Below are 24,086 nucleotides of genomic sequence, written 5' to 3'. Positions count from 1 at the left end.
CTAGATTGGCCAAATGCGCACATATCCAGGAAGCCTTGGAGCCTCAGGATCCTGGTGCCATCTCATATGGGAGTTGTGTAGACTGCCAGATGATTTTCCCAATGTCTTGCAACATGTATCTAAAAAAAATGCTCTCATAGCGTGAAACCGGGAAAAAAATTGCATCTTTATGTTAAAATCACACTCACATGCTTCTTGTTGTTATAATTGCATAGTTTTCATACGTGCTCTCCCCCGTTGCCTGGCTGTGCAATTATGTGTTAGGGCTAGAAAAAGTGGGCAGAGCCAACACCAGCCAAATACATACCCGGGCAACGCGGAAGATGTCACAATTATTGTTGACATCTTCCTTTATGTTCTGTGCCAACTCGGTGTCTTGCTATGGCCTTGTATTGATTGGGAGTGATCACCTAGACTGAAACAATGCATACCATCAAAAGACTCACACTCCATGCTATGTTTGAGCAATAGATAATCTACTGTTAGCCAGTGATATTTAAGTCAGAGCTTTGGATGTGTAATTTAGCCCCTTTGCCAGTTCACAGGCTGCTTTACTCAGTTGGCTGTTGGAAGGCAAGGGACTCCTACTAGGAATACAGCTAGAGTAAAGTATTCAGCTTCACAGAACACATTTACAGTTGAATCACAGTCACTTGGTAAATCCACTTGCTATTTCAAATTGGTGGCAGATACCTAATCTCTATAGAAGATTGCAGATCGTACCAATTGTACCCTTCTCACTGGGGGTGTTGTGGTGCGCTAAATGTACCACACCACGCCCCCGGGCAATGTAAGTCTATGGGGGAGTTCACACTCCATACGTTGAGGTACGCTGCACCGGAAGTGCCCTACTTAACACACTTCCAAAGTTACGTTACCGTGCGGCTCCTGTGGTGACCTGTAAGTCTATGGCAACACACCTGTCTTTAAAAAACCCACCACAGTTTTCAGCGTCATGCATGCGCAGAAGCGTATTTTAGAAATATGCCTCTGCGCATGTCATCGATTGCCCAACTGGAAGTGAGCGTCACTACCAGACAGGGATTACCGCAGTACTAACACAGTAATCCCTGAAGGCCTGTTTTTGGTGGTTTGGTGTGTGGGCTGCACTGCTGCTGCCAAATTGCAGTGTGAAGCCTGCCCCAGGGTCTGAGGCTGGATGGTAAACTTCAGCAAAGAGAACAGGAAGTTTTTTTTTTGCAGATGGTTTTACGCAGTTTTCTGGTAACATTCTTCTCTTCTCCTGCAGTTTGCGGGATAATAAGCTGCCCTCCAGTTGCTGCCTCCACCTGGCATCCGGGATAAGGAGTAACCAGACAATAAGGAAGTTGAACCTGATTGGTAACGAGCTGGGGGGTCCTGAATTCAGTGTCCTGATGGCGGCTCTGACAACAAGCCGGATAGAGGAATTACTGTGAGTATAACAGCCCTGACTGCAGCAGAGATCAGCAGAATTTTCTCTAGTCATTCCAGGGTATGGATGGAATATAAGAAACTTTAGGCTCCTTCCTCTTGGGAAACGCAACTAACAAGAACAATTAAAAGCCACCCACCCTGCCCTCCTAATTCAATTTTCTAGTGTCTCGGGGCAGCCAGGACACAGTTAAAGAGATTCTGAAGCGAGTCTAAATCCACGTTTTTAACATCTATTTATGTTAAGCACTATAGCTAGTGCTCAAACGCCGCACCCCCGAGGGCAAAACCAGGGGTTTATACCCCCAAATCCCCTCTGCAAAATGCACAACTTTTATTGGTCATGGATTTTGCTGCCCGGGGAGGCAGAGCTTTGAGCTGCAGCTCTGCCTCCATACACGTCAATCCACTGTGGATCTCCGCCTCTCCCCCACCCCTCTTAATGAAGGAAGACTGAGAGGGGCGGGGAGAGGCGGCGATCAGCGGGGATTGACGTGCGAAGAGGCAGAGCTACAGCCCTAAGCTCTGCCTAAAGCAGGAAGCATTCCCCGCAATTAGACAATGGGATTTGGGGGTTATAAACCCCTCGTGTTGCCACGGCGATGCAGTGTTTTAGCACTAGCTATAGTGCTTAACAGTTAAAAACGTGGATTTTGACTTGCTTCAATGTCTCTTTAACAAGGGCAGAAGAGATTTGGGCAGATGAGCCCAAAATACAAAATGTAAAAGAGCCAAGGGAATTATGGAGAGTCACAGGTTGGTTTGTCTTCTTAAAACAGAAGGAATTTACAATAATTCAGCATAAAGTGAACATCTGTGGTTACCCACAATGCACTGCTGCTGAATACGCAAATTACCTCTATGCCCCTGTAGCCAGGCAAGCATCCAGAACCGCTGGTATGTCGCAAGCCTATAGCTTAACATTCTACGACTATTTTAAGACTAATACGATTATTTTAAGACTACGTCTGACCTGTGCTGAAGCGTTTTTTGATCCTCCATATGGGCTCCCTTAGGTTCTCCCTCAAGCTGACACCAGTAAGTCTTTGCTGGAAGTGGTGCAATGAGGGTCTCCTCATGTGTCCAAGCAGATGAGCTGCAGTGAGGATGTTAGAGGATCCCACAAGCCTCCTGGTGGTACGCATCACGGGTGCACACGGATGATGTCAGAACATCACGCATGAGGCAGGAGGGGGATCTTGGGCCTCTGGTTGGCCTCCAGGATTTCCCTTTGAAGGGGACGATCAAAACAAATGGGTGATGTGTCCAAAGCTGGATGCATCATTATTGCAGTACTCCAAGCAGTCAGATTTATCATTTGAGCATGCAGGGATGTTACGTGACCCCATGGGCAAAAATATAGAATTGTTCATTAACTACCTGCGGACCGGCGTAGTTGAAATCTACGGCGGGCAGGGAGTGCTGCGGTTCTGACCGGACGTAAACTCTACGTCCCATTCACCACGCCTCCGGTCGTCCCCGCCGCTGTCGCCGCTCTGTCTCCGCCGCAATCAGCTGCCCTGCCGCCTCTATGACGGCAGAGCACTGTGAGCCGGGCAGGAGTCGTTTTCATTGGCTCCTGGCCCTGTCATTCATGTAAGCCGTTCCCATTGGCTTAAATGGAGTGACAGGGTCAGGAGCCAATGAAAGCGGCTCCTGACCGGCGCACAGCGCTCTGCCGTCATAGAGACGGCAGAGAGAGCAGCCTGCGGCGGGGACGACGGGAGCGGCGGATTTTAGCAGTGATTCGTCGGGAAGCGTCCGTTTACTGTACCAACAGTCTCTGGTCCTTAAAGTGTAACTGTCGGGCATAAAATCAAAAATCAATTCTTTATTTTTATCTGGCAAACAAGTAATAAGGATGCTAACCAGGCAATCCAAAAGTTAAAATCACTATTACTTTTCTTGTTTATAAATGATCATTCCCCAGTTTACCTGACTCTTATTTGGTACACACAAAGGAAGTTGCAGGGCATGCTGGGTTGTCCTTTTTTTGCTTCTGTACATTAGTTAAGTCTGAGGGGAAATAAAGAAGAAAAAAAAAGACAACCCAGTATGCCCTGCAACTTCCTTTGTGCTGAAACATACCAAATAAGAGTCAGGTAAACTGGGGAATGATCATTTATAAACAAGAAAAGTAACAGAGATTTTAACTTTTGGATTGCCTGGTTAGCATCCTTATTACTTGTCTACCAGATAAAAATAAAGAATTGATTTTATGCCCGATGGTTACACTTTAAGGGGGCAGAAGGTGCTGGTACTCAAGTGGTTAAAAGAACCTGGGAATCAACAGCGTTTGGCTTTAAAGCAATCACTGCGTCAACATGCACACAAAGGAGAGCGGAGATCCTGCACTATGCAGTTTAATTGAGAAAATTCAGCATACAATTAGGTGCAGATGCATTCATGAGTTACAACATACATTGGATAGCAGATGGAACTACTTATCGTGACTGGGCTGTGGTCAGGAGGAAGCAGTGGGCGCCTGTGGTGCAAGGGCTTATAGCAGTTTTGTGAAGTAATCCGCCAAAGCCCGCCCATCCAGAAAATGTATTGGTGCGCGGTGGGGGGGGGGTTCAGCTGTGTCAACCAAGTGATGTAGGCCAGGCTGTTTCTACCTCCATTCTACCTCCAGCGATGCAAAGCAGGGGCAATAAGGTCAGAAACACCTGATCTGCTGCATGCTTGTTCAGGGTCTATGGCTAAAAGGATCAGTGGGACAGCCAGGCAACTGGTATCACTTAAAGAGACTCTGAAGCCTCTTTAATAATCAGTTTTTACCTTTTATTTAGTTAAAGGATCATTGCCAGACCTAAAACGCTGCATTACCACGGCTGAACGAGGGTTTTATCACCCTCAAAACAGTGGGCAAAAATCCACGACTTTTAAAGTCGTGGATTTTGTTGCCCAGGGAGGCAGAGCAGTAGCTCTGCCTCCATTCGCGTCAATCCACTGTGGATCTCTGACTCTCTCCCGCCCCTCTCAGTGAAGACTGGCGGGGAGAGGCGGAGATCAGCGGGGATTCATGCGAGGAGAGGCAGAGCTACTGTAGAAAGCTCTGCCTCTACCAGAAAACGCTCCCTGGTTTTTGCCCTGGGGATAGGAGGGTAATAAAACCCTCGTTCGCCTGCGGGAAGGCGGCGTTTTAGGTCTGGCAATGATCCCTAAACTAAATAAGAGGTAAAAACTGATTTTTTAAAATGACTTCAGACTCTCTTTAAAGGAACACTAGCAATTAAAACAACTTTTTTTTTAATACCCAATATTAGGGTACACATTACCACTACTGCTAGGGGCACTTTATTTATTCACCCAGATGAATAAGTGATTCCCCCCCCCCCCCCCCCCCCCCCCGCCTTTTCTGCCCACCAACAGAGATTTCTGATGGTGGGCTCTTATTTTTCTTATTTTTTTTTTTACAATAAATGAAAGTATTTTTTTTATCACAGGCCTCCCTCCCCTGCCAGCCAATCACCGCGATCGGCTGTTATAGGCGTCAGCCTAAGACAGCCGATTGCTATTGTGCCTCCAGAGGGGACACAGCGCTGTACATTGTAAATAGACTACTGATGATGGAGCGGAGCCTCCTGCAAAACCCCACCCCAGGACTTGACGCCAATCGGCGACAGGCGGTCCTGGGGCTGCCGCCACGTTCACGCCCATTGGCGTGACGCGGTCATTAGGAAGTTACAAATCATCCTTCATTCCTCACACAGCACACAAGTGTACTTCACTGCGTCACAGCATGCAGGAGACAATAGGAGGAGGAGACTGATCTGAAGAGCTAACAGGTAGCTAGATGTGCTGGAATATTGTTGTAATATAACTAGCAGTCAGGGAGATGTGTAAACACCACTCCTGACTGGCTGCTTGTGATGTTACATTTTAGGCTGCATCTACTTCCTAGGCTGCTTTGTGGTGTCCATGCTGAGAGGGAGAGACACACTTTACAAAGACATTATCGGGATCTATATCAGACGGAGAACAGAAGACCATAAACACACATTGCAGGAATCTTTAACCCCTTACCACCATCTGAATAAGATTTTTTCAACAAGGTGATAAATAAACTATACATTGAGGAGTTGATAGCAACCCCCCTGTGCAGGGACATGGTCTAGTCCTGCAGAGCCTGACTGTATCTGCAGAGCCTGTTTTTATATTTAAAACTGACAGATGATTTTACAGCAGAGAGGCAGAGATGTGTGAGGGAGGAAATTGCTCCTAGTACTTGTGGTAATGTGGGCCCTAACATACAGCATTACAAAAAAAAAGTTGTTAATCGATAGTATTCCTTTGACGGGAAATAAATATGGCAGCATTCATATCCCTCTCACTTCAGTTGTCCTTTAACCTCCTTAGCGGTAACCCCGTGCTGGACACGGGGTAAGCCGCCGGAGGGTGCCGCTCAGGCCCTGCTGGGCCGATTTGCATAATTTTTTTTTTCAAACACGCAGCTAGCACTTTGCTAGCTGCGTGTTTGGTCCGATCGCCGCTGCCCGCCGCAGATGCGCCGCTACCCGCTGCTAAACAGGGCCCCCCCCCCCCGCATACCTCTTGCGCAGCCTGGCCAATCGCCGCCAGGCTGCACTATGGGGTGGATCGGGACTCCGTGTGACGTCACGACGACGATGACGTCGGTGACGTCACTCCGGTTGTCGCCATGGCGACGGGGGAAGCCCTCAAGGAAATCCCGTTCAGAACGGGATTTCCTTATGGGCAAGCGGCGCCGGCGGCGATCGCAGGTGACGGGGGGACGCCGCAGGGAGGGGGGAAGCATGTAGCTAGCGCTAGGCTAGCTACATGCTAAAAAAAAAAAAAAAAGGTTAAAAAAAAAACCCTGGCGGCCGCGCAGCCGCAGCAATCATACCGTCAGGGAGGTTAAGGTATATAGAAAAAGCAGAAAATCAAGCCTTGCACTCAATTCGCAGCTCTTCCGTTTGGGATAGCTTCTACTCCCAAGGTGTTCGTCAAGGTAATGCAGAGATAACAGGGCCCCTCAGGCTTCAGGGTACAGCGATTGTATCATATTTAGATGATTTGCTGATACTTGCTCAATCAAGGGAGAACGTAGAAAGACACAAACTGATTGTGATCAAAACCTTTTCTACATGAGGATGGATCATAAATAAGGAAAAGTAAAAACTAGAACCATCCCACACAATCCCAATTCCTAGGACACCGCATAGACTCAGTCCAACAGGAAATATTTCACCCGCAGAGAGGATTTGGTTTTAAAACTCTTAAAGTGGATCTGAGATAAACTTTTACTCATTGCATAATTGTGTTCCTTTCATATATTTTATAGGGCATTCCTCAAGCCAAATACTTTTTTGTTTTGTTTTAATACTTAAATTCCCTATAAACTAAACAAGCCTTGCCAACAGCTTTTCACAGTGTTTTGGCATTGTCATACTCATGTAGCAAGGGCTTATGGGAGCTCAGTCTGGGCAGGAGGAGGAGGAGGTTACTAGCCAGAGATTTCAGAGGCAGAGGAGGTGGGGAGACTTAAGGTTTCACAGGCTGAGGGCTGGAGATGCTATCAGCTTGCCTGTGTGTAATGTGACAAACAGAACATGGCTGCCCTCATTGTATCTCAGTAATAAATAGTCATTAACTGTTGAAGCTGTTTGCAGCTAGATTTCACGTGTAAACTATCTAAACTTTAGATAAGATATATAGACAAGTTACTTGTTTTAGTTCGTTTTTCATCTCGGATCCGCTTTAACCCAAATAACAGCCTTAATAAGACCAATAGCAGTAATAAGAGTTTGGGTATTCCTGACATCAACCATTCCAGCTGTAACCTGGGCACAACTACACAGCAGAGTTTTACAAAATTTCCTCTTAAGGTAGCATACATCTAGCGATTTGGCTGTATGATCGACTATTCGATTTGATCATTTTATATAATTGAGAGACAATTGAGTGTGTTCCAGAATTCCCAATCAATAAAAAGTGGCCGATTTCATGTAGAATCGACCAGCTTAATCGATTGAGCAGGATGCGAGATAATGGTTGATCACGCAGGAATCGGCTGCTGTCCACATGTCATTTGATCCACTCTGAATCAATTTTTTTGCATTCAAAGCATGGAGACACAACATCGGTCAAATCGAATGTGAAGGTGAGTCGCATAGGATATCATTTGTAGTCTATGGGTTATTAGTCGATCAACTTTCAATCAACCATACTGAAGTCGATTTCTTAAAGTCGATCGCTTTGTTGATTGAATCATTAGATGCATGGCTACCTTAACCTCCCTTGCTCGTCCAGAGACGCTAGAGGGCACCGCTCAGGCCCCGTTGGGCCGATTTTGATAATTTATTTTTTTCAAAAACGCAGCTAGCACTTTGCTAGCTACGTGTTTGCCCCGTTCGCCGCCGATCCGCCGCTACCCGACGCGAAAGACCCCTTGCGCAGCCTGGCCAATCGGCGCCAGGCTGTGCTTTGGGGTGGATCGGGAGTCCCAGTGACGTCACAACGTCGATGACGTCACTCCGTTCGTCGCCATGGTGATGGGTGAAGCCCTTAAGGAAATCCCGTTCAGAACGGGATTTCCTTATGGGCGTGATCGCCGGCGGTGATCAGAAAGGTGGGAGGGAGAGAGGAGGAAGGGGAGAATCATGTAGCTAGCGCTAGGCTAGCTACATGATAAGAAAATAAAATTGGGCGAAAAAACACGGCCGCGGGAATTGAAACGCCCAGCAGGTTAAGAGTCGTGGGACAAAAAGCACAAGTGAACAATAGACAAGACAAACAAACTTTATATAGTGCTTTTCTCCTGGCGGACTTAAAGGAAACCAGAGCTGAGGGACGCTAAATATTTTATACTCACCCGGAGCTTTCTCCAGCCCCTTAAACACGTGTGAGTCCCTGGCCGTCCTCCTGCGGTCTGCCGTTCAGCCGCGATCAGCCCCAGTAATAGGCTCAGTCACGTCAGTCTGGGGTACTGTGCATGTACAGTGACCCAGACTGTTCCCGACTGAGCCTATTACCGGGGCTGATCGCGGCTGAATGGCAGAACGGACTCCCCATAATATATAATATATGCCAACAGACACAATGACAGTCTACAGAAATGGACAACATGTTCTCACTTGCAGGGCTGTGGGGTTAGCACAAAAATCATCCAACTCTTATTCCTCAGTTTATGATTCCCCCGACTGAATTAGAAGTCAAACTGTCAGTAAAAAAACAAGAGGAGATTGTTTGTGAATACATTCACATTGTGCTGAACCCCAGTAAATTTTAAACCAGAAATCTTGATGTTGTTGTTTCTAATGACTATCACTAAGGGTTCCATGGCAGAAATAAAAAGGATGGGGCGAGGGAAAAACCTGGTGGGTACCTCAACGTATATCGATAACTGTAAAACCTGTATGCAACCTGCGTGGACCTTGGCTGAATGTCTAGAGTATACAAGTTCAACTCTGGCCTGTGGGCCATATCTGGCCCACAGAGCCATCAATTTGACCCTCAAGTGGTTTCCCCACTTTGCATTTAGTTTGGCCCACTTTACACCACCAGGGTTGCTACATTGGAGGTGAAGCTGTAGATCACCGGGAAAGCCATATAGGGGAGGGAGGGGGAAAGTACTAGACACCAAAGAACTGTATAGAACAGGGGGAGGGGTGCCACTAGACACCAGGGAACTATTTAGGGGTGGGAAGAGGCCACTACACATGGGGGAACTGTGTAGGAGAAAGAGGGGCCACTAAACACTAGGGAACTGTATAGGGGAGGGAGAGGTGGCAAAATAAACATTGGGGTTGGCCCATGAATTGGTCCCAGTGTTCAGTTTTGGCCCACTTTGTATTTGAGTTTGACACCCTTGGTCTAGAGTAAAGGGCTCTAATCCAAGACATAACTTAAATCCAAATCCCCATTTTCCTAAGATGCTGTTTAGGTAGTCCCATATTGAAATCCTTATATAGGCCACAACCTTTCCTGTCGCGTAGCACTTCAATCACTTCAATAGCCTGCAATGCTGCATCTGGAGCATGCCTTCCCAGGATGAAACGCACCTGATCTTTATTATGCACAATAGATCCCAAAAACAGGTTAACCTGGGAAGCAAGAATTGCACCTAAGCATTTAACCACTTGAGGACCACATTTTTCAAATAAAGTAAAATTTCCTATACATTTGAGCGCGAAAGTTATTCTGCTACATGTCTTTGATTAAAAAAAAAAACCATTCAGTGTATATTTATTGGTTTGGGTAAAAGTTATAGCGTTTACAAACTATGGTGCCAAAAGTGAATTTTCCCATTTTCAAGCATCTCTGACTTTTCTGCGCACCTGTCATGTTTCATGAGGTGCTAAAATTCCAGGATAGTACAAATACCCCCCAAATGACCCCATTTTGGAAAGAAGACATCCCAAAGTATTCAGTGAGAGGCATGGTGAGTTCATAGAAGATTTTATTTTTTGTCACAAGTTAGCGGAAAATGACACTTTGTGACAAAAAAAAAAAAACTTTCCATTTCTTCTAACTTGCGACAAAAAAAAATGAAATCTGCCACGGACTCACCATGCCCCTCTCTGAATACCTTGAAGTGTCTACTTTCCAAAATGGGGTAATTTGTGGGGTGTGTTCACTGTCCTGGCATTTTGGGGGGTGCCTAATTGTAAGCACCCCTGTAAAGCCTAAAGATGCTCATTGGACTTTGGGCCCCTTAGCGCAGTTAGGCTGCAAAAAAGTGCCACACATGTGGTATTGCCGTACTCAGGAGAAGTAGTATAATGTGTTTTGGGGTGTATTTTTACACATACCCATGCTGGGTGGGAGAAATATCTCCGTAAATGACAATTTTTTAATTTTTTTTACACACAATTGTCTATTTATAGAGATATTTCTCCCACTCAGCATAAGTATGTGGAAAAATACACCCCAAAACACATTATACTACTTCTCCTGAGTACGGCGATACCACATGTGTGGCACTTTTTTGCACCCTAACTGCGCTAAGGGGCCCAAAGTCCAATGAGTACCTTTAGGATTTCACAGGTCATTTTGAGAAATTTGGTTTCAAGACTACTCCTCACGGTTTAGGGCCCCTAAAATGCCAGGACAGTATAGGAACCCCACAAATTACCCCATTTTAGAAAGAAAACACCCCAAGGTATTCCGTTAGGAGTATGGTGAGTTCATAGAAGATTTTTTTTTTTGTCACAAGTTAGCGGAAATTGATTTTAATTGTTTTTTTTTCACAAAGTGTCATTTTCCGCTAACTTGTGACAAAAAATAAAATCTTCTATGAACTCACCGTACTACTAACGGAATACCTTGGGGTGTCTTCTTTCTAAAATGGGATCATTTGTGGGGTTCCTATACTGCCCTGGCATTTTACGGGCCCAAAACCGTGAGGAGTAGTCTTGAAACCAAATGTCGCAAAATGACCTGTGAAATCCTAAAGGTACTCATTGGACTTTGGGCCCCTTAGCGCAGTTAGGGTGCAAAAAAGTGCCACACATGTGGTATCGCCGTACTCAGGAGAAGTAGTATAATGTGTTTTGGGGTGTATTTTTACACATACAGATGCTGGGTGGGAGAAATATCTCTGTAAATGACAATTATTTGATTTTTTTTACACACAATTGTCCATTTACAGAGAGATTTCTCCCACCCAGCATGGGTATGTATAAAAATACACCCCAAAACACATTATACTACTTCTTCTGAGTACGGCGATACCACATGTGTGACACTTTTTTGCAGCCTAGGTGCGCTAAGGGGCCCAACGTCCTATTCACAGGTCATTTTGAGGCATTTGTTTTCTAGACTACTCCTCACGGTTTAGGGCCCCTAAAATGCCAGGGCAGTATAGGAACCCCACAAGTGACCCCATTTTAGAAATAAGACACCCCAAGGTATTCTGTTAGGAGTATGGTGAGTTCATAGAAGATTTTTTTTTTGTCACAAGTTGGCGGAAAATGACACTTTGTGAAAAAAAAAAAATACATATCAATTTCCGCTAACTTGTGACAAAAAATAAAATCTTCTATGAACTCATCATACACCTAACAGAATACCTTGGGGTGTCTTCTTTCTAAAATGGGGTCACTTGTGGGGTTCCTATACTGCCCTGGCATTTTACGGGCCCAAAACTGTGAGTAGTCTGGAAACCAAATTTCTCAAAATGATTGTTCAGGGGTATAAGCATCTGCAAATTTTGATGACAGGTGGTCTATGAGGGGGCAAATTTTGTGGAACCGGTCATAAGCAGGGTGGCCTCTTAGATGACAGGATGTATTGGGCCTGATCTGATGGATAGGAGTGCTAGGGGGGTGACAGGAGGTGATTGATGGGTGTCTCAGGGGGCGGTTAGAGGGGAAAATAGATGCAATCAATGCACTGGGGAGGTGATCGGAAGGGGGTCTGAGGGGGATCTGAGGGTTTGGCCGAGTGATCAGGAGCCCACACGGGGCAAATTAGGGCCTGATCTGATGGGTAGGTGTGCTAGGGGGTGACAGGAGGTGATTGATGGGTGTCTCAAGGTGTGATTAGAGGGGGGAAATAGATGCAAGCAATGCACTGGCGAGGTGATCAGGGCTGGGCTCTGAGGGCGTTCTTAGGTGTGGGCGGGTGATTGGGTGCCCTAGGGGCAGATTAGGGTCTAATCTGATGGGTAACAGTGACAGGTGGTGATAGGGGGTGATTGATGGGTAATTAGTAGGTGTTTAGAGGAGAGAAGAGATGTAAACACTGCACTTGGGAGGTGATCTGATGTCGGACCTGCGGGCGATCTATTGGTGTGGGTGGGTGATCAGATTGCCCGCAAGGGGCAGGTTAGGGGCTGATTGATGGGTGGCAGTGACAGGGGGTGATTGATGGGTGATTGACAGGTGATCAGGGGGGATAGATGCATACAGTACACAGGGGATGGGTCTTGGGGGGGGGTGTCTGGGGAGAATCTGAGGGGTGGGGGGGTGATCAGGAGGGGGCAGTGGGCAGGGGGGGGGGATAAAAAAAAATAGCATCAAAATTATGCAGCAATAGGAAGTGCGCTGGACATAAATGTATTATAATAAAAAAGATTTTATTTAGATCTCTATGTCTTTAAACAATCTTAAAACAGTAATATATCGCACACATACATACACATACACACTCACACACAAGGAGCGTGCTGGTTCCCCTTAAAAATATCAAATCACGTGATAAAATAAGGCTAGATGTTAATAGCACATAGGGATATATATATATATATAAGACCATGCAAAAAAGTTCAAAATAGGGTTGTTTGAGAGACTTTGTTTCCCTATCTTTCCCAAATGATTTGCTGGTTTGTTCAAAAATATGTAAAACTTATGTGGTGCTTTATAGGTTTTGCTCAGTCCTATTTATAGCTGTGTGTGGCTATCTAGCCTACCGGCTGCAAAAGTTCCAGCTTGCACAGACAGTAACATAAGGGCCAGTCTATATCACCGGTCTCACCACTTCCCGTGATACTGTCCGGGTATAACTTACGGATTTCCAATCCTCAACAGGGTCTGCTCTGCAAGCAGGTTTCTTCCGCACAGGTCCACCTTAGGAGAGCCGTTCCGGTGGCTTGTTCTGAGCCTGAGTTGTTCAATCTCGCCGGTTCCAATTGCGACTTCCGATCCTCCGCTCCTGAGTTGTGACGTCACTTCCTTATGCGTCTCACTCGGGTCACTTCAGCTACTTCCTTGCGTTCCACCCTCCGCAGTCGTCACTGTATGTTCCAAACTTTGTCGAGCTGTTAGACCTTGGTAGGGGGAAGAAAGATTAGCCGTTCCACAGTTAAAACGGGGCGCCCCTGGTAACTGTTTAGTGTTAGATTGACATGTTTCAACGGCTCGGCCGTCTTCATCAGAATCTGGAGGCCAATATGAAGTCGCCATTTATATATGCAGATGTTCGGCTCTTGGCTACTCCCACCATTAAGTACTTAAAGTGGTATCCTCTGGGTAATGGCATATCCTGCAGATCTCATTGCGTGACTATCTTTTTTGGTTATTATTCCTCTAGTCAATAAATAGGCTCACTTAATACCCCCCCACTGTGTTTTACTGATATAGCATTATTATCTATGTATCCCACAACCAGGGTTCACATTTATAAAAACCTCTCATTATTAAAAGTGTCAAACAACAAAAGATAAATAAAATATAATATATCATATAAAAGATAAAATAAAATAAAAGAAAAAAGGTTCATATCAGGGGATCCAGCATACTATTGGGGAACCAGAACACTCACAGCGGACAACAATTCAAAGTAAAAGGGATCATTAGAACTTCAATTAATTTCCTAATTCATAAAGCCAAATAGTTCCAATTCCTCGTTTAATCCCTTTGGTACTAGGGTATCTAAATTGTAAATCCACCTACTCTCCTGTCTCGACATTTTGGCTATATAGTCTCCACCCCTTATATCTCTATGTACCACTTCTAAGCCAAAATATACCACATCCCAAACACAACAATTATGAAAATTTCTAAAGTGTTTGGACAGTGGATGTCCCTCCCACCCTTTCCCTATGTTGTTCAGGTGTTCTCCAACCCTACTGGACAATGTCCTCTTGGTGCGACCTATATATTTCTTCCCGCACGGGCAAATCAGGCAGTAGATCACTCCTCGAGTGTCACAAGTGATCAATTCTCTGATCTTAAAGTTCTCCCCCCCTCCCTCAATCTCAGTTATCTTCTTATAACCTTTTGTTTTCTTACAATTTACGCACCTCCCACATTTTACAAATCCCCCATTCTTATTATCTCCAATTCTGTTTATATAGTCACCAGCCGCCATTGCCACCCTCAAGCCTATATTGCTAGATTTTCTATACGTAATTGGAGGGTTTTTCGGTAATATTTCGTGGAGGAATTTGTCCTGTCTCAGGGTCGTCCAATGTTTGACTATAATGTTCTGTATCATTTTACTCCTTGGGCCATACCTTAGACTTAATCTCAAGGAGTGGTCCTGTGGGTTCCCTCCCACTTTTTTGACTAGAAGGTCTTTTCGTTCCAGTCCCTCTACTTCCTTTCTAGCTGCCTCTATAGTATTCTCCATATAGCCCTTTTCCCTGAACCTTGCTGACAGGCCCTCCACTTCCTTTTGGTATTCCCCGTTCTCTGTACAGTTTCTTTTCAGGCGGATGAATTGGCCTTTAGGGATAGTGTCCAGCCATGGGGGGAAATGGCAGCTGGTGGTTAGAATATAGCTATTCACATCCGTTGGTTTTAGTGTATGTGCGTGTTTTCAGACGCGCATTCTCTACATATATATTTATATCCAAAAAATTGATCTGTATATCGCTTATCTCGGATGTAAATTTCAGATTAACACTGTTGTTATTCAATTCAGCTATATATCTCCTTAAAGACTCCTCAGAGCCCCTCCAGACGAGCAGGACGTCATCAATGAATCTTTTCCAAAGGACCAGGTCCGCGCCAGGTCCCCCACGCCCGTACACATGGGTGTCCTCCCAATGGGCCATGAAGAGGTTAGCGTACCCCGGCGCGAACCTGGTCCCCATTGCCGTCCCGCTCCTCTGGAGGTAGAGATCCTCCCCATATCTAAAATAATTTCGCGTCAATATGAATTCTATTGCCCGCAGAATAAATACTTTCTTTTACTTCTTTTTTATTATAATACATTTATGTCCAGCGCACTTCCTATTGCTGCATAATTTTGATCCTTTTTTGTTGAGATAGGGAATAGGGGGTAACCCTGTCCTGGATAGTTGCAGCAGGAGGCAGACGATTCTGTGGAGAATACCACGAAAATAATTTGTTATAAATAGAGTCTAGGCAGCGCCCTCCAGTGCTTTTATAGTTGCAAAAAAAAAATAGCGTTGACAGATAGTGACAGGGAGTGATTGATGGGTGATTAGGGGGGTGACTGGGTGCAAACAGTGGTCTGGGGGGTGGGCAGGGGGGGTCTGAGGGTTGCTGTAGGCGATCAGGGGGCAGAGGGGGGGGAAATCAGTGTGCTTGGGTGCAGACTAGGGTGGCTGCAGCCTGCCCTGGTGGTCCCTCGGACACTGGGACCACCAGGGCAGGAGGCAGCCAGTATAATAGGCTTTGTATACATTACAAAGCCTATTATACAATGTTTCAGCGGCGATCCGGGTGCTAGTAACCCGCCGGCGCTTCCGAACGGGCGGCGGGTTACAGCGAACGGTGGGCGGAGCCAGTCCCCGGCGGCTGATCGCGTCACGAATGACGCGATCGCCGCATAGCCGCTCCCGCAGCCGCCCCCGCCGATGGGCGTATTGCGGTCGTTTGGGCCCGGACTTTGCCGCCGCCCATCGGCTGGGGGCGGTCGGGAAGTGGTTAAGATCTGTATTTAGTAATGACATAGGATGGAATTGATGGGTTTCCAGGGGTTCAACCTCTGATTTGGGGATTATTGCTAGATCAGCTTGTAGGGAAGCGCTGTGAAGCCATGACTAGACTTATTGTATAATTGCACTAGAAACAGACCTAATTCAACTGCATACTTTTTACAGAGTAAACCTAAAAAGCCTTCAGGGCCTGGAGTCTTGGAAACTTTCAAGGACTTTCGTGCCAGGATCCCCTACTCTTAGGAATTATCCTCATTTAGTCTGTCTTTAAATTCTGATGGAATTTGTGGGAGTGGTATCACCTCCAGAAACCTATCCGGCTTTGGCCGGTTAGGAGAAGAGCTTTAGGTATAAAGGTTATGTAGAAAGTCTACAAAGCACTTAAAAAGAAACCGTGACCAAGAATTGAACTTCATCTCAATCAGTAGCTGATACTCCCTTTCCCATGAGAAATCTATTCCTTTTCTCAAACGGATCAGCAGGGGGCGCTGTATGGCTGATATTGTGGTGAAACCCCTCCCACAGTGTGATGTCAGGACCATCACCCTGACAGTTTCCTGTCTGTGAACCTCATTGCATTGTGGGAAATGCACAGCTGGGTCCAACTGCCAAAAAAAAAACAGCTTATCCTTCCACTGACATCCCCTGCTAGCAGTGAAAATGTCACCATGTGATAAATGTCAGAATGTAAATCAGGGAGAGGAAAGATTTTACAATGAGCAAACACTGACTAAATCATTTATACATACTGTAATTATTGTAAAAAATGAAGCACTTTTTTATTATATTATTTTCACTGGAGTTCCTCTTTAACTATTGTAGTGTCTGAATCACACACCAGAAACAAGCATGCAGCTAATATTGTCAGATCTGTCAATAATGTCAGAAACACCTGATCTGCTGCATGCTTGTTCAGGGGCTATGGCTAAAAGTGTTAGAGGCATAGGATCAGCAGGATAGAGGGAAATAAATATGGCAGCCTCCATATCCCTCTCACTTCAGTTGTCCTTTAATAAGATACCAAACTTGTACTCCTGCATGTACAGTAGCTTTAGTGCTTCCCATAAAGTGATGTCTGAAGAGACTCCTCCTTCTCAGAAATGTATTCAGTAATGTATGACTGAATTTTCTTAATAGTCTGCATCGGAGAATGAGGAATTGTCCATCCTCCACTTAAACTATGACTTCCTCGGTCATATTTTAGGAGGAGAGAGGAAAGCTGAATAAACAGTGGTCTGTGATCAGACCAGGTTACAGTCATCATTTTTGCTTTAGAGATATTAGAGAGACCTTGTTGACAAAGTCGCTGGTCCACCCAAATAGCCAGTGTCATGGCATCTTCAAGGGTATCCGGTACTGGGTGGCTAAGATTTTATTGGAAAGCTACAGATCAAGGAAAGCATTCCTTTAATGTATACTGCTCATCTACAGAACTCGGAGACACATTCCTCGGCTGGTCTCTACGCCCTTACCACATATCCCTCAATTTCTGTACAGCTGTGATCGTGAGAGTTTAAAAAACTCATCCATGGAGAATATTAATAGGTGATCTTGAGGTAGGCTGAAGGCCCAGAACTGGGGCACCTGCTGTAGAGATACTTGAGGTCGCACTTATCTTGCGCAGACTGGCTGCGACTGGCAGAACTTACGGGACCTGGTACCGGAGCTGGAGAAGACTGAGGACAGCGTGGGAGCAATCCTTGCACACGGGGCTGGAGGAAGCCCCAGATATGTATAACACTTTTATTACAGCTCGGCTCTGGTAGGCTTTAAGCATAGACATCACACAATGTTATGTGGCATATTTTACTGGCTCATGCCTATGACACATTCACACCAAAGAGTTCAATCTTTGTCTCATCAGACCAGAGGATTTTGTTTTTCATAATCTTAGAGTCCGTCAGGTGCCTTTTGGCAAACTCCAGGTGGGTTGCCATGTGCCTTTTACTAAGGAGTGGCTTCTGTCTGCCCACTATACCGTACAGGTCTGGTTGGTGGATTGCTGCAGAGATTGTGGTCCTTATGGAAGGTTTTCCTCTCAGAGGACCTCTAGAGCTCTGAAAAAAAGTGACCATCAGGTTCTTGGTCACCTCCCTGACTAAAGCCAGCCAGCCAGCTCTAGGAAAAGTCCTGGTGGTTTTGAACTTATTCCACTTACAAATAATGGAGGCCACTGTGCTCACTATGTCCTTTAAAGTCAATGGGAACCTTTATCTAAAAAAAGCCAGATACTTACCTAAGGAGAGGGAAGGCCATGGGTCCTATAGAGCCTTCCCAGTCCCCGTTGCAGCACTGGCTCCCCGTAGCAGCATTCAATAAATTTGGTCAAATGCTGCTGTCTCCGCCGCCAAAGGGAGGCTTTGGGAGTACTCGGGCCACTCCATACTGCACATGCGCAAGTGCAATAAGGAGCCTCCTGTCTTTGGGAGGACTCGGCTCCTGAAGACTTCTGAAGTTCCCCGTGGTGGGGGATTTAAGCGGAGGAGCTACCGCCACAATGAGTGCATCGGGAGAGGAGCAGGAAGACTTTACAGCAGGGGTCCCCAAACGTTTTGGGTTGAGGGCCGGGTCAACATACGTCAGACTGCTGGGGGGCAGAAGTATACATAAAATGGTGTAGAGGTCTTTGCGGGCCAGACAGTGAAGCATACCCAGGTGGCAACCTGCAGTCCAAGTGGACAGCAGTGTCACCTGATGTGGAATTTGATTGGAAACCAGCAGATTACTGCTTTTTGGCTTCCATGTGGATGGGTGGTGCCAGCACTGCTATTCTATATGCGGACCACCAATATTTAAAGACGTAGCTGACCCCATCTATAAGTAATACATTTTGTGTGTGGGGGGGGGGGGGGCGGTAAAAAAGTCTCAGGGGGCCACATTCAGCCCGCGGACCTTAGTTTGAGGACCACTGCTCTATAGATCAGATCCTTCCCTCTCCTTAGATAAGTATCTGGCTTTTTTTCTTTTAGAATACAGTTCCCATTGACATTATTGAAGCAGAATTTTTTCTTCCCTAGATTTGTGGCTCAAAACAATCCTGTCTTGGTGGTCTACAGACAATTCCTTTGCCTTCATGCTTGGTTTGTGCTCTGACATGAACTGTCAACTGTGGGACCTTCTATAGACAGGTGTGGGCCTTTCCAGATCATGTCCCATCAACTGAATTTACCACAGATGGACTCCAATTAAAGGGGTTCTTCCGCGAATATGGAAAAAAATAAAAAGTGGTTTATGCATAAACTATTAAACATCCTACTAAAATAGTGTAAAAAGTTTTTTTTTAAAAATGAATGGTTTCATCAATACAACATGTAATGTAATCAGTGACGGATGACGGCTGAGAGGCTAATCCATTTGTTAGGGGTGTTTTTTTTTTTACTTTCTTTTCACAACCATAACTCCTGCCTAAGTAGTGTTCAGTGGTATAACCCACTTCTAGCAGGAATCACTATTATAGACCTAACGGCTCAGCTGAGCTGCTGAATTTGGCCTCAATTCACTAAGCTTAAAGGGGCACTATGGTTAAATAACTGGTTATAATGTCATTTAATATAAAATATGTGCAAGTGTAGCAATGTTTAACACATATATTGTGGCAGAAAAAAAGTCTATTTCAAAATTACATTACTCTTAAGGTGGCCACTAATGGTCCAATTTTCTAGCGAAAAATCGTTCGAGCGATAAGAAATTCTGATCGGAAGAAAAATCGTTCACTACACCATCAACGAACCAATCTTTGCTATCTATCGATCACGATCGTCTTTACAATTCAAAATTTCGTTCGACGAAAATTCAGTCGGACGACTTTTTTTTCACTCGGTTATAATCGATCATAACCATTAATGGAGATTATTTACTGGCAATTCGATCACTGCCGACCTAGAATTTCGGATCGATCGAACGATTTTTCGCTAGAAATTGGTCCATTAGTGGCCAGCTTTAGTTACAGATGAGTGGCGTCAGCAGAGGAAATTATCTGACGCCAAATCAGCACATTCCATTGTGCAGTAGGAGGCAGCTTATCAGCTGTTTGAGCTGCTGTTTTAATCCCCCCTTTGATGTTTCAAGAGAGGACTCCTCCAACTCCTATAACGTCTCACTCGAGTAGTTTTATTACTCATCTCAGCCGCGGTCCATCTCAGGACTTTGACATACGGCTCTGATGAAAAAAATGCTCCTGGCTGAGGCATCCCAGCTGGCTCAGGAACGGACACATTGTTGTCCGTTGCTGTGGAGACCAGCTCTCTGAGCTGAATCTGTGTCCTGCATGCTTTTCATCAGAGCAGTATGTCAAAGTCCTGAGACGGACCGCGGCTGAGATGAGTAATAAAACTACTCGAGTGAGACGTTATAGGAGTTGGAGGAGTCCTCTCACAAAACATCAAAGGGGGGATTAAAACAGCAGCTCAAACAGCTGATAAGCTGCCTCCTACTGCACAATGGAATGTGCTGATTTGGCGTCAGATAATTTCCTCTGCTGACGACACTCATCTGTAACTAAGGGTAATGTAATATTGAAATAGACTTTTTTTCTGCCACAATATATGTGTTAAACATTGCTACACTTGCACATATTTTATATTAAATGACATTATAACCAGTTATTTAACCATAGTGCCCCTTTAACTCCTGTCTTTAATAACTTTTCTGAGCTGTTTTACAGTTATCACAATTATATCACCATGGTGATAACTGTAAAACAGCTCAGAAGAGTTATTAAAGACAGGAGTTAAGCTTAGTGAATTGAGGCCTATGTGTTTACATTGTTGCTAGGCAACCAGAACCCGGGTGCAGAGACTCTCTTTGTGAAGAGTCATAAGCTGCTGGGAGAATGAATCAGTCCCATCTACACCATATGATTCTTTGTCAGATTCGATTCAATTTGATTTGATTCAATCTGACATGTCCAATTCATGATTCCATTCAATTCGATTCAAACTGAATCGAATCATGAATTGGAAATGTCAGATTGAATCAAATCAAATCAATGAATCAAATCAAATTGAATCGAATCTGACAAAGAATCTTATGGTGTAGATGGGACTGATTCTCCCAGCAGCTTATGACTCTTCACAAAGAGAGTCTCTGCACCGTTGTCTGGTTGCCTAGCAACAATGTAAACTTATATTCAGCAGCTCAGCAGAGCTCAGCCATTAGGTCTATAACGGTGATTCCTGCTAGAAGTGGGTTATACCACTGAACACTACTTAGGCAGGAGTTATGTTTGTGAAAAGAAAGTAAAAAAAAAAAAACCCTAACAAATGGATTAGCCTCCCAGCCGTCATCCGTCACTATTCACATTACATGTTGTATTGATGAAACCATTCATTTAAAAAAAAAAAAAAAATTTACACTATTTTAGAAGGATGTTTAATAGTTTATGCATAAACCACTTTTTATTTTTTTCCTCATTTGCGGAAGAGGTCCTTTAAGCTGCAGAAACATTTTAAGGGTGATCAGGGAAAACAGGATGCCCCTGAGCTCAATTTTGAGCTTCCTTGCAAAGACTGTGAATACCCATGTACATGTAATTTTTCAATTTTTTATAAATTTGCAAAAAATCTCAAGTAAACTTTTTTTTTTCATGTTGTCACTATGGGTTGTAACGTGTAGAATTCTGAGGAAATACATAATCCATTATAGAATAAGGCTGTAACATAAAATGCACAGATGCACTGTAAATTTAGGATCTGGTTATTCCCAGGATACACTTAAAGGGAAGGTTCAAGCAAAATAAAAAAATGAGTTTCACTTACCTGGGGCTTCTACCAGCCCCATGCAGCCATCCTGTGCCCTCGTAGTCACTCACTGCTGCTCCAGTCCCCCGCTGGCAGCTTGCCGACCTTGGAGGTCGGGGGCCGCATTGCGTACGTTTTTACGCATTCCCGCTAGTGCAGGAACATTAACACATACATTTTTACGCATTGAACCAGTAATGCGTACAAATGTATGTGTTAATGTTCCTGCACTAGCGGGAATGCGTAAAAATGTATGCAATGCGTCCCGCCGACCTCCGAGGTCGGCAAGCTGCCAGCAGTGAGTGACTACGAGGGCACAAGATGGCTGCATGGGGCTGGTAGAAGCCCCAGGTAAGTGAAACTCATTTTTTTTATTTTGCTTGGACATTCCCTTTAAAGGGACTCCGAGCTCTACTAAAAATAAAAAGTTTCACTTACCTTGGGCCTCCTCCAGCCCACCGTAGGCTGCGAGGTCCCACGGCGTCCGGGTTCCCGCGCATGTGCAGACCTGTCATGCCGGCCGGCGTGATGACGCAAAGCGGCCGGTGTGATGACGCATGCGTCATTAACCAGGAAGAGCCGGCCCGGGTGTCGCCGGTAACGGGGGCCGGCGGACGCACACAGAGAGGAGCCAGGAGGACGCCGTGGGACCTCGCCGCCTACGGTGGGCTGGAGGAGGCCCAAGGTAAGTGAAACTTTTTATTTTAAGTAGAGATCAGAGTCCCTTTAACATTTGCTGCTCGGGCCTTTTCCTATGCAGCCCCTACTCTATGGAACTCACTTCCACAATCAGTACGAGAGGCTCCTTCTCTGGACAGCTTTAAAAAAAAGCTAAAAACCTGCATAATGCAGGGTCCCCAGGGAGAAAAGTGCTATAAAAATATTATTGTTATTGTTAGGAACACTTTTACTTAGGAAAGGATGGAGTTTCATGTAAGAGGCACCCCCTGTAACACTGACATAGATGGAACAGAATACATACATTTACCCTATTCTGACCATGTGGGGGATGGGTGCACTCCTGTGTGAGTCAGTCTGCAGTGTAAGGTAACCTGAACTCGCTGTAGCTGGGCTGTACATTGTTCGCTATTATCTATGAGGGTCCAACTACTGCATTTAAGTGGTGATAATGGAATACTCATATGTCACTTATTGTATACAAATGATTAAATTGATAGGATTGTGGTGTGTAAACGTTATTCCATATGAACAATATTACTATACTGCCCTCTAGCTGAGGACATATGTATCGATGGCATTTTCATTGTTGCGGATCTGTTCATTTCGGCGCACGGCTCTGAGAGCCGAAGCTGGGCGTCGTCATAGCAGCAATGCTATTCTGCTCGGGGTGCGTAGCGGTAATTCGCTGCTCCGGTGGCTGCCAGACCCCGAATTACATCTCCATCGGAGTTGCGACAACTCAGAGGGGGAATAGTATTTAACGCCGCCTCGGAGTTTAGCGGCAGCAGGGAGTTCCATCATCCTGCTCTCCCCGCGCCGAACTGAGCGGCGCCAAAGTAATATGTACTCCATTTTTAGGGATTAATTAAAAATATACAGTGGGTTGCAAAAGTATTCGGCCCCCTTGAAGTTTTCCACATTTTGTCACATTACTGCCACAAACATGCATCAATTTTATTGGAATTCCACGTGAAAGACCAATACAAAGTGGTGTACATGTGAGAAGTGGATCGAAAATCATACATGATTCCTAACATTTTTTACAAATAAATAACTGCAAAGTGGGGTGTGCGTAATTATTCGGCCCCCTGAGTCAATACTTTGTAGAACCACCTTTTGCTGCAATTACAGCTGCCAGTCTTTTAGGGGATGTCTCTACCAGCTTTGCACATCTACAGACTGAAATCCTTGCCCATTCTTCTTTGCAAAACAGCTCCAGCTCAGTCAGATTAGATGGACAGCGTTTGTGAACAGCTGTCTTCAGATCTTGCCACAGATTCTCGATTGGATTTAGATCTGGACTTTGGCTGGGCCATTCTAACACATAGATATGTTTTGTTTTAAACCATTCCGTTGTTGCCCTGGCTTTATGTTTAGGGTCATTGTCCTGCTGGAAGGTGAACCTCTGCCCCAGTCTCAAGTCTTTTGCAGTCTCCAAGAGGTTTTCTTCCAAGTTTGCCCTGTATTTGGCTCCATCCATCTTCCCATCAACTCTGACCAGCTTCCCTGTCCCTGCTGAAGTGATGCAGGGGGGGAGCATGATGCTGCCACCACCATATTTGACAGTGGGGATGGTGTGTTCAGAGTGATGTGCAGTGTTAGTTTTCCGCCACACATAGCGTTTTGCATTTTGGCCAAAAAGTTCCATTTTGGTCTCATCTGAACAGAGCACCTTCTTCCACATGTTTGCTGTGTCCTCCACATGGCTTGTGGCAAACTGCAAACGGGACTTCTTATGCTTTCTGTTAATGGCTTTCTTCTTGCCACTCTTCCATAAAGGCCAACTTTGTACAGTGCACGACTAATAGTTGTCCTATGGACAGATTCCCCCACCTGAGCTGTAGATCTCTGCAGCTCACCCAGAGTCACCATGGGCCTCTTGACTGCATTTCTGGTCAGCGCTCTCCTTGTTTGGCCTGTGAGTTTAGGTGGATGGCCTT

At 45.2% G+C, this 24,086-nt stretch overlaps 1 protein-coding gene across 4 annotated transcripts in view; it reads left to right on the top strand.

The window, feature by feature from the left end:
* Window positions 1-24,086, top strand: part of LOC137532562 (NACHT, LRR and PYD domains-containing protein 12-like) — a 213,506-nt gene that overhangs the window by 99,640 nt on the left and 89,780 nt on the right. For all 4 annotated transcript variants that reach the window (XM_068253228.1, XM_068253218.1, XM_068253199.1 and 1 more), the window contains exon 7: window positions 1,250-1,414. In XM_068253228.1, coding sequence (XP_068109329.1) covers window positions 1,250-1,414 — 165 coding nt within the window. The remainder of the gene's footprint in view (window positions 1-1,249; window positions 1,415-24,086) is intronic.

This window comes from Hyperolius riggenbachi, chromosome 1, assembly GCF_040937935.1.
Source record: "Hyperolius riggenbachi isolate aHypRig1 chromosome 1, aHypRig1.pri, whole genome shotgun sequence".
NCBI classification, from domain to species: Eukaryota; Metazoa; Chordata; class Amphibia; order Anura; family Hyperoliidae; genus Hyperolius; species Hyperolius riggenbachi.
This window is presented reverse-complemented; position numbering and strand designations above follow the sequence as displayed.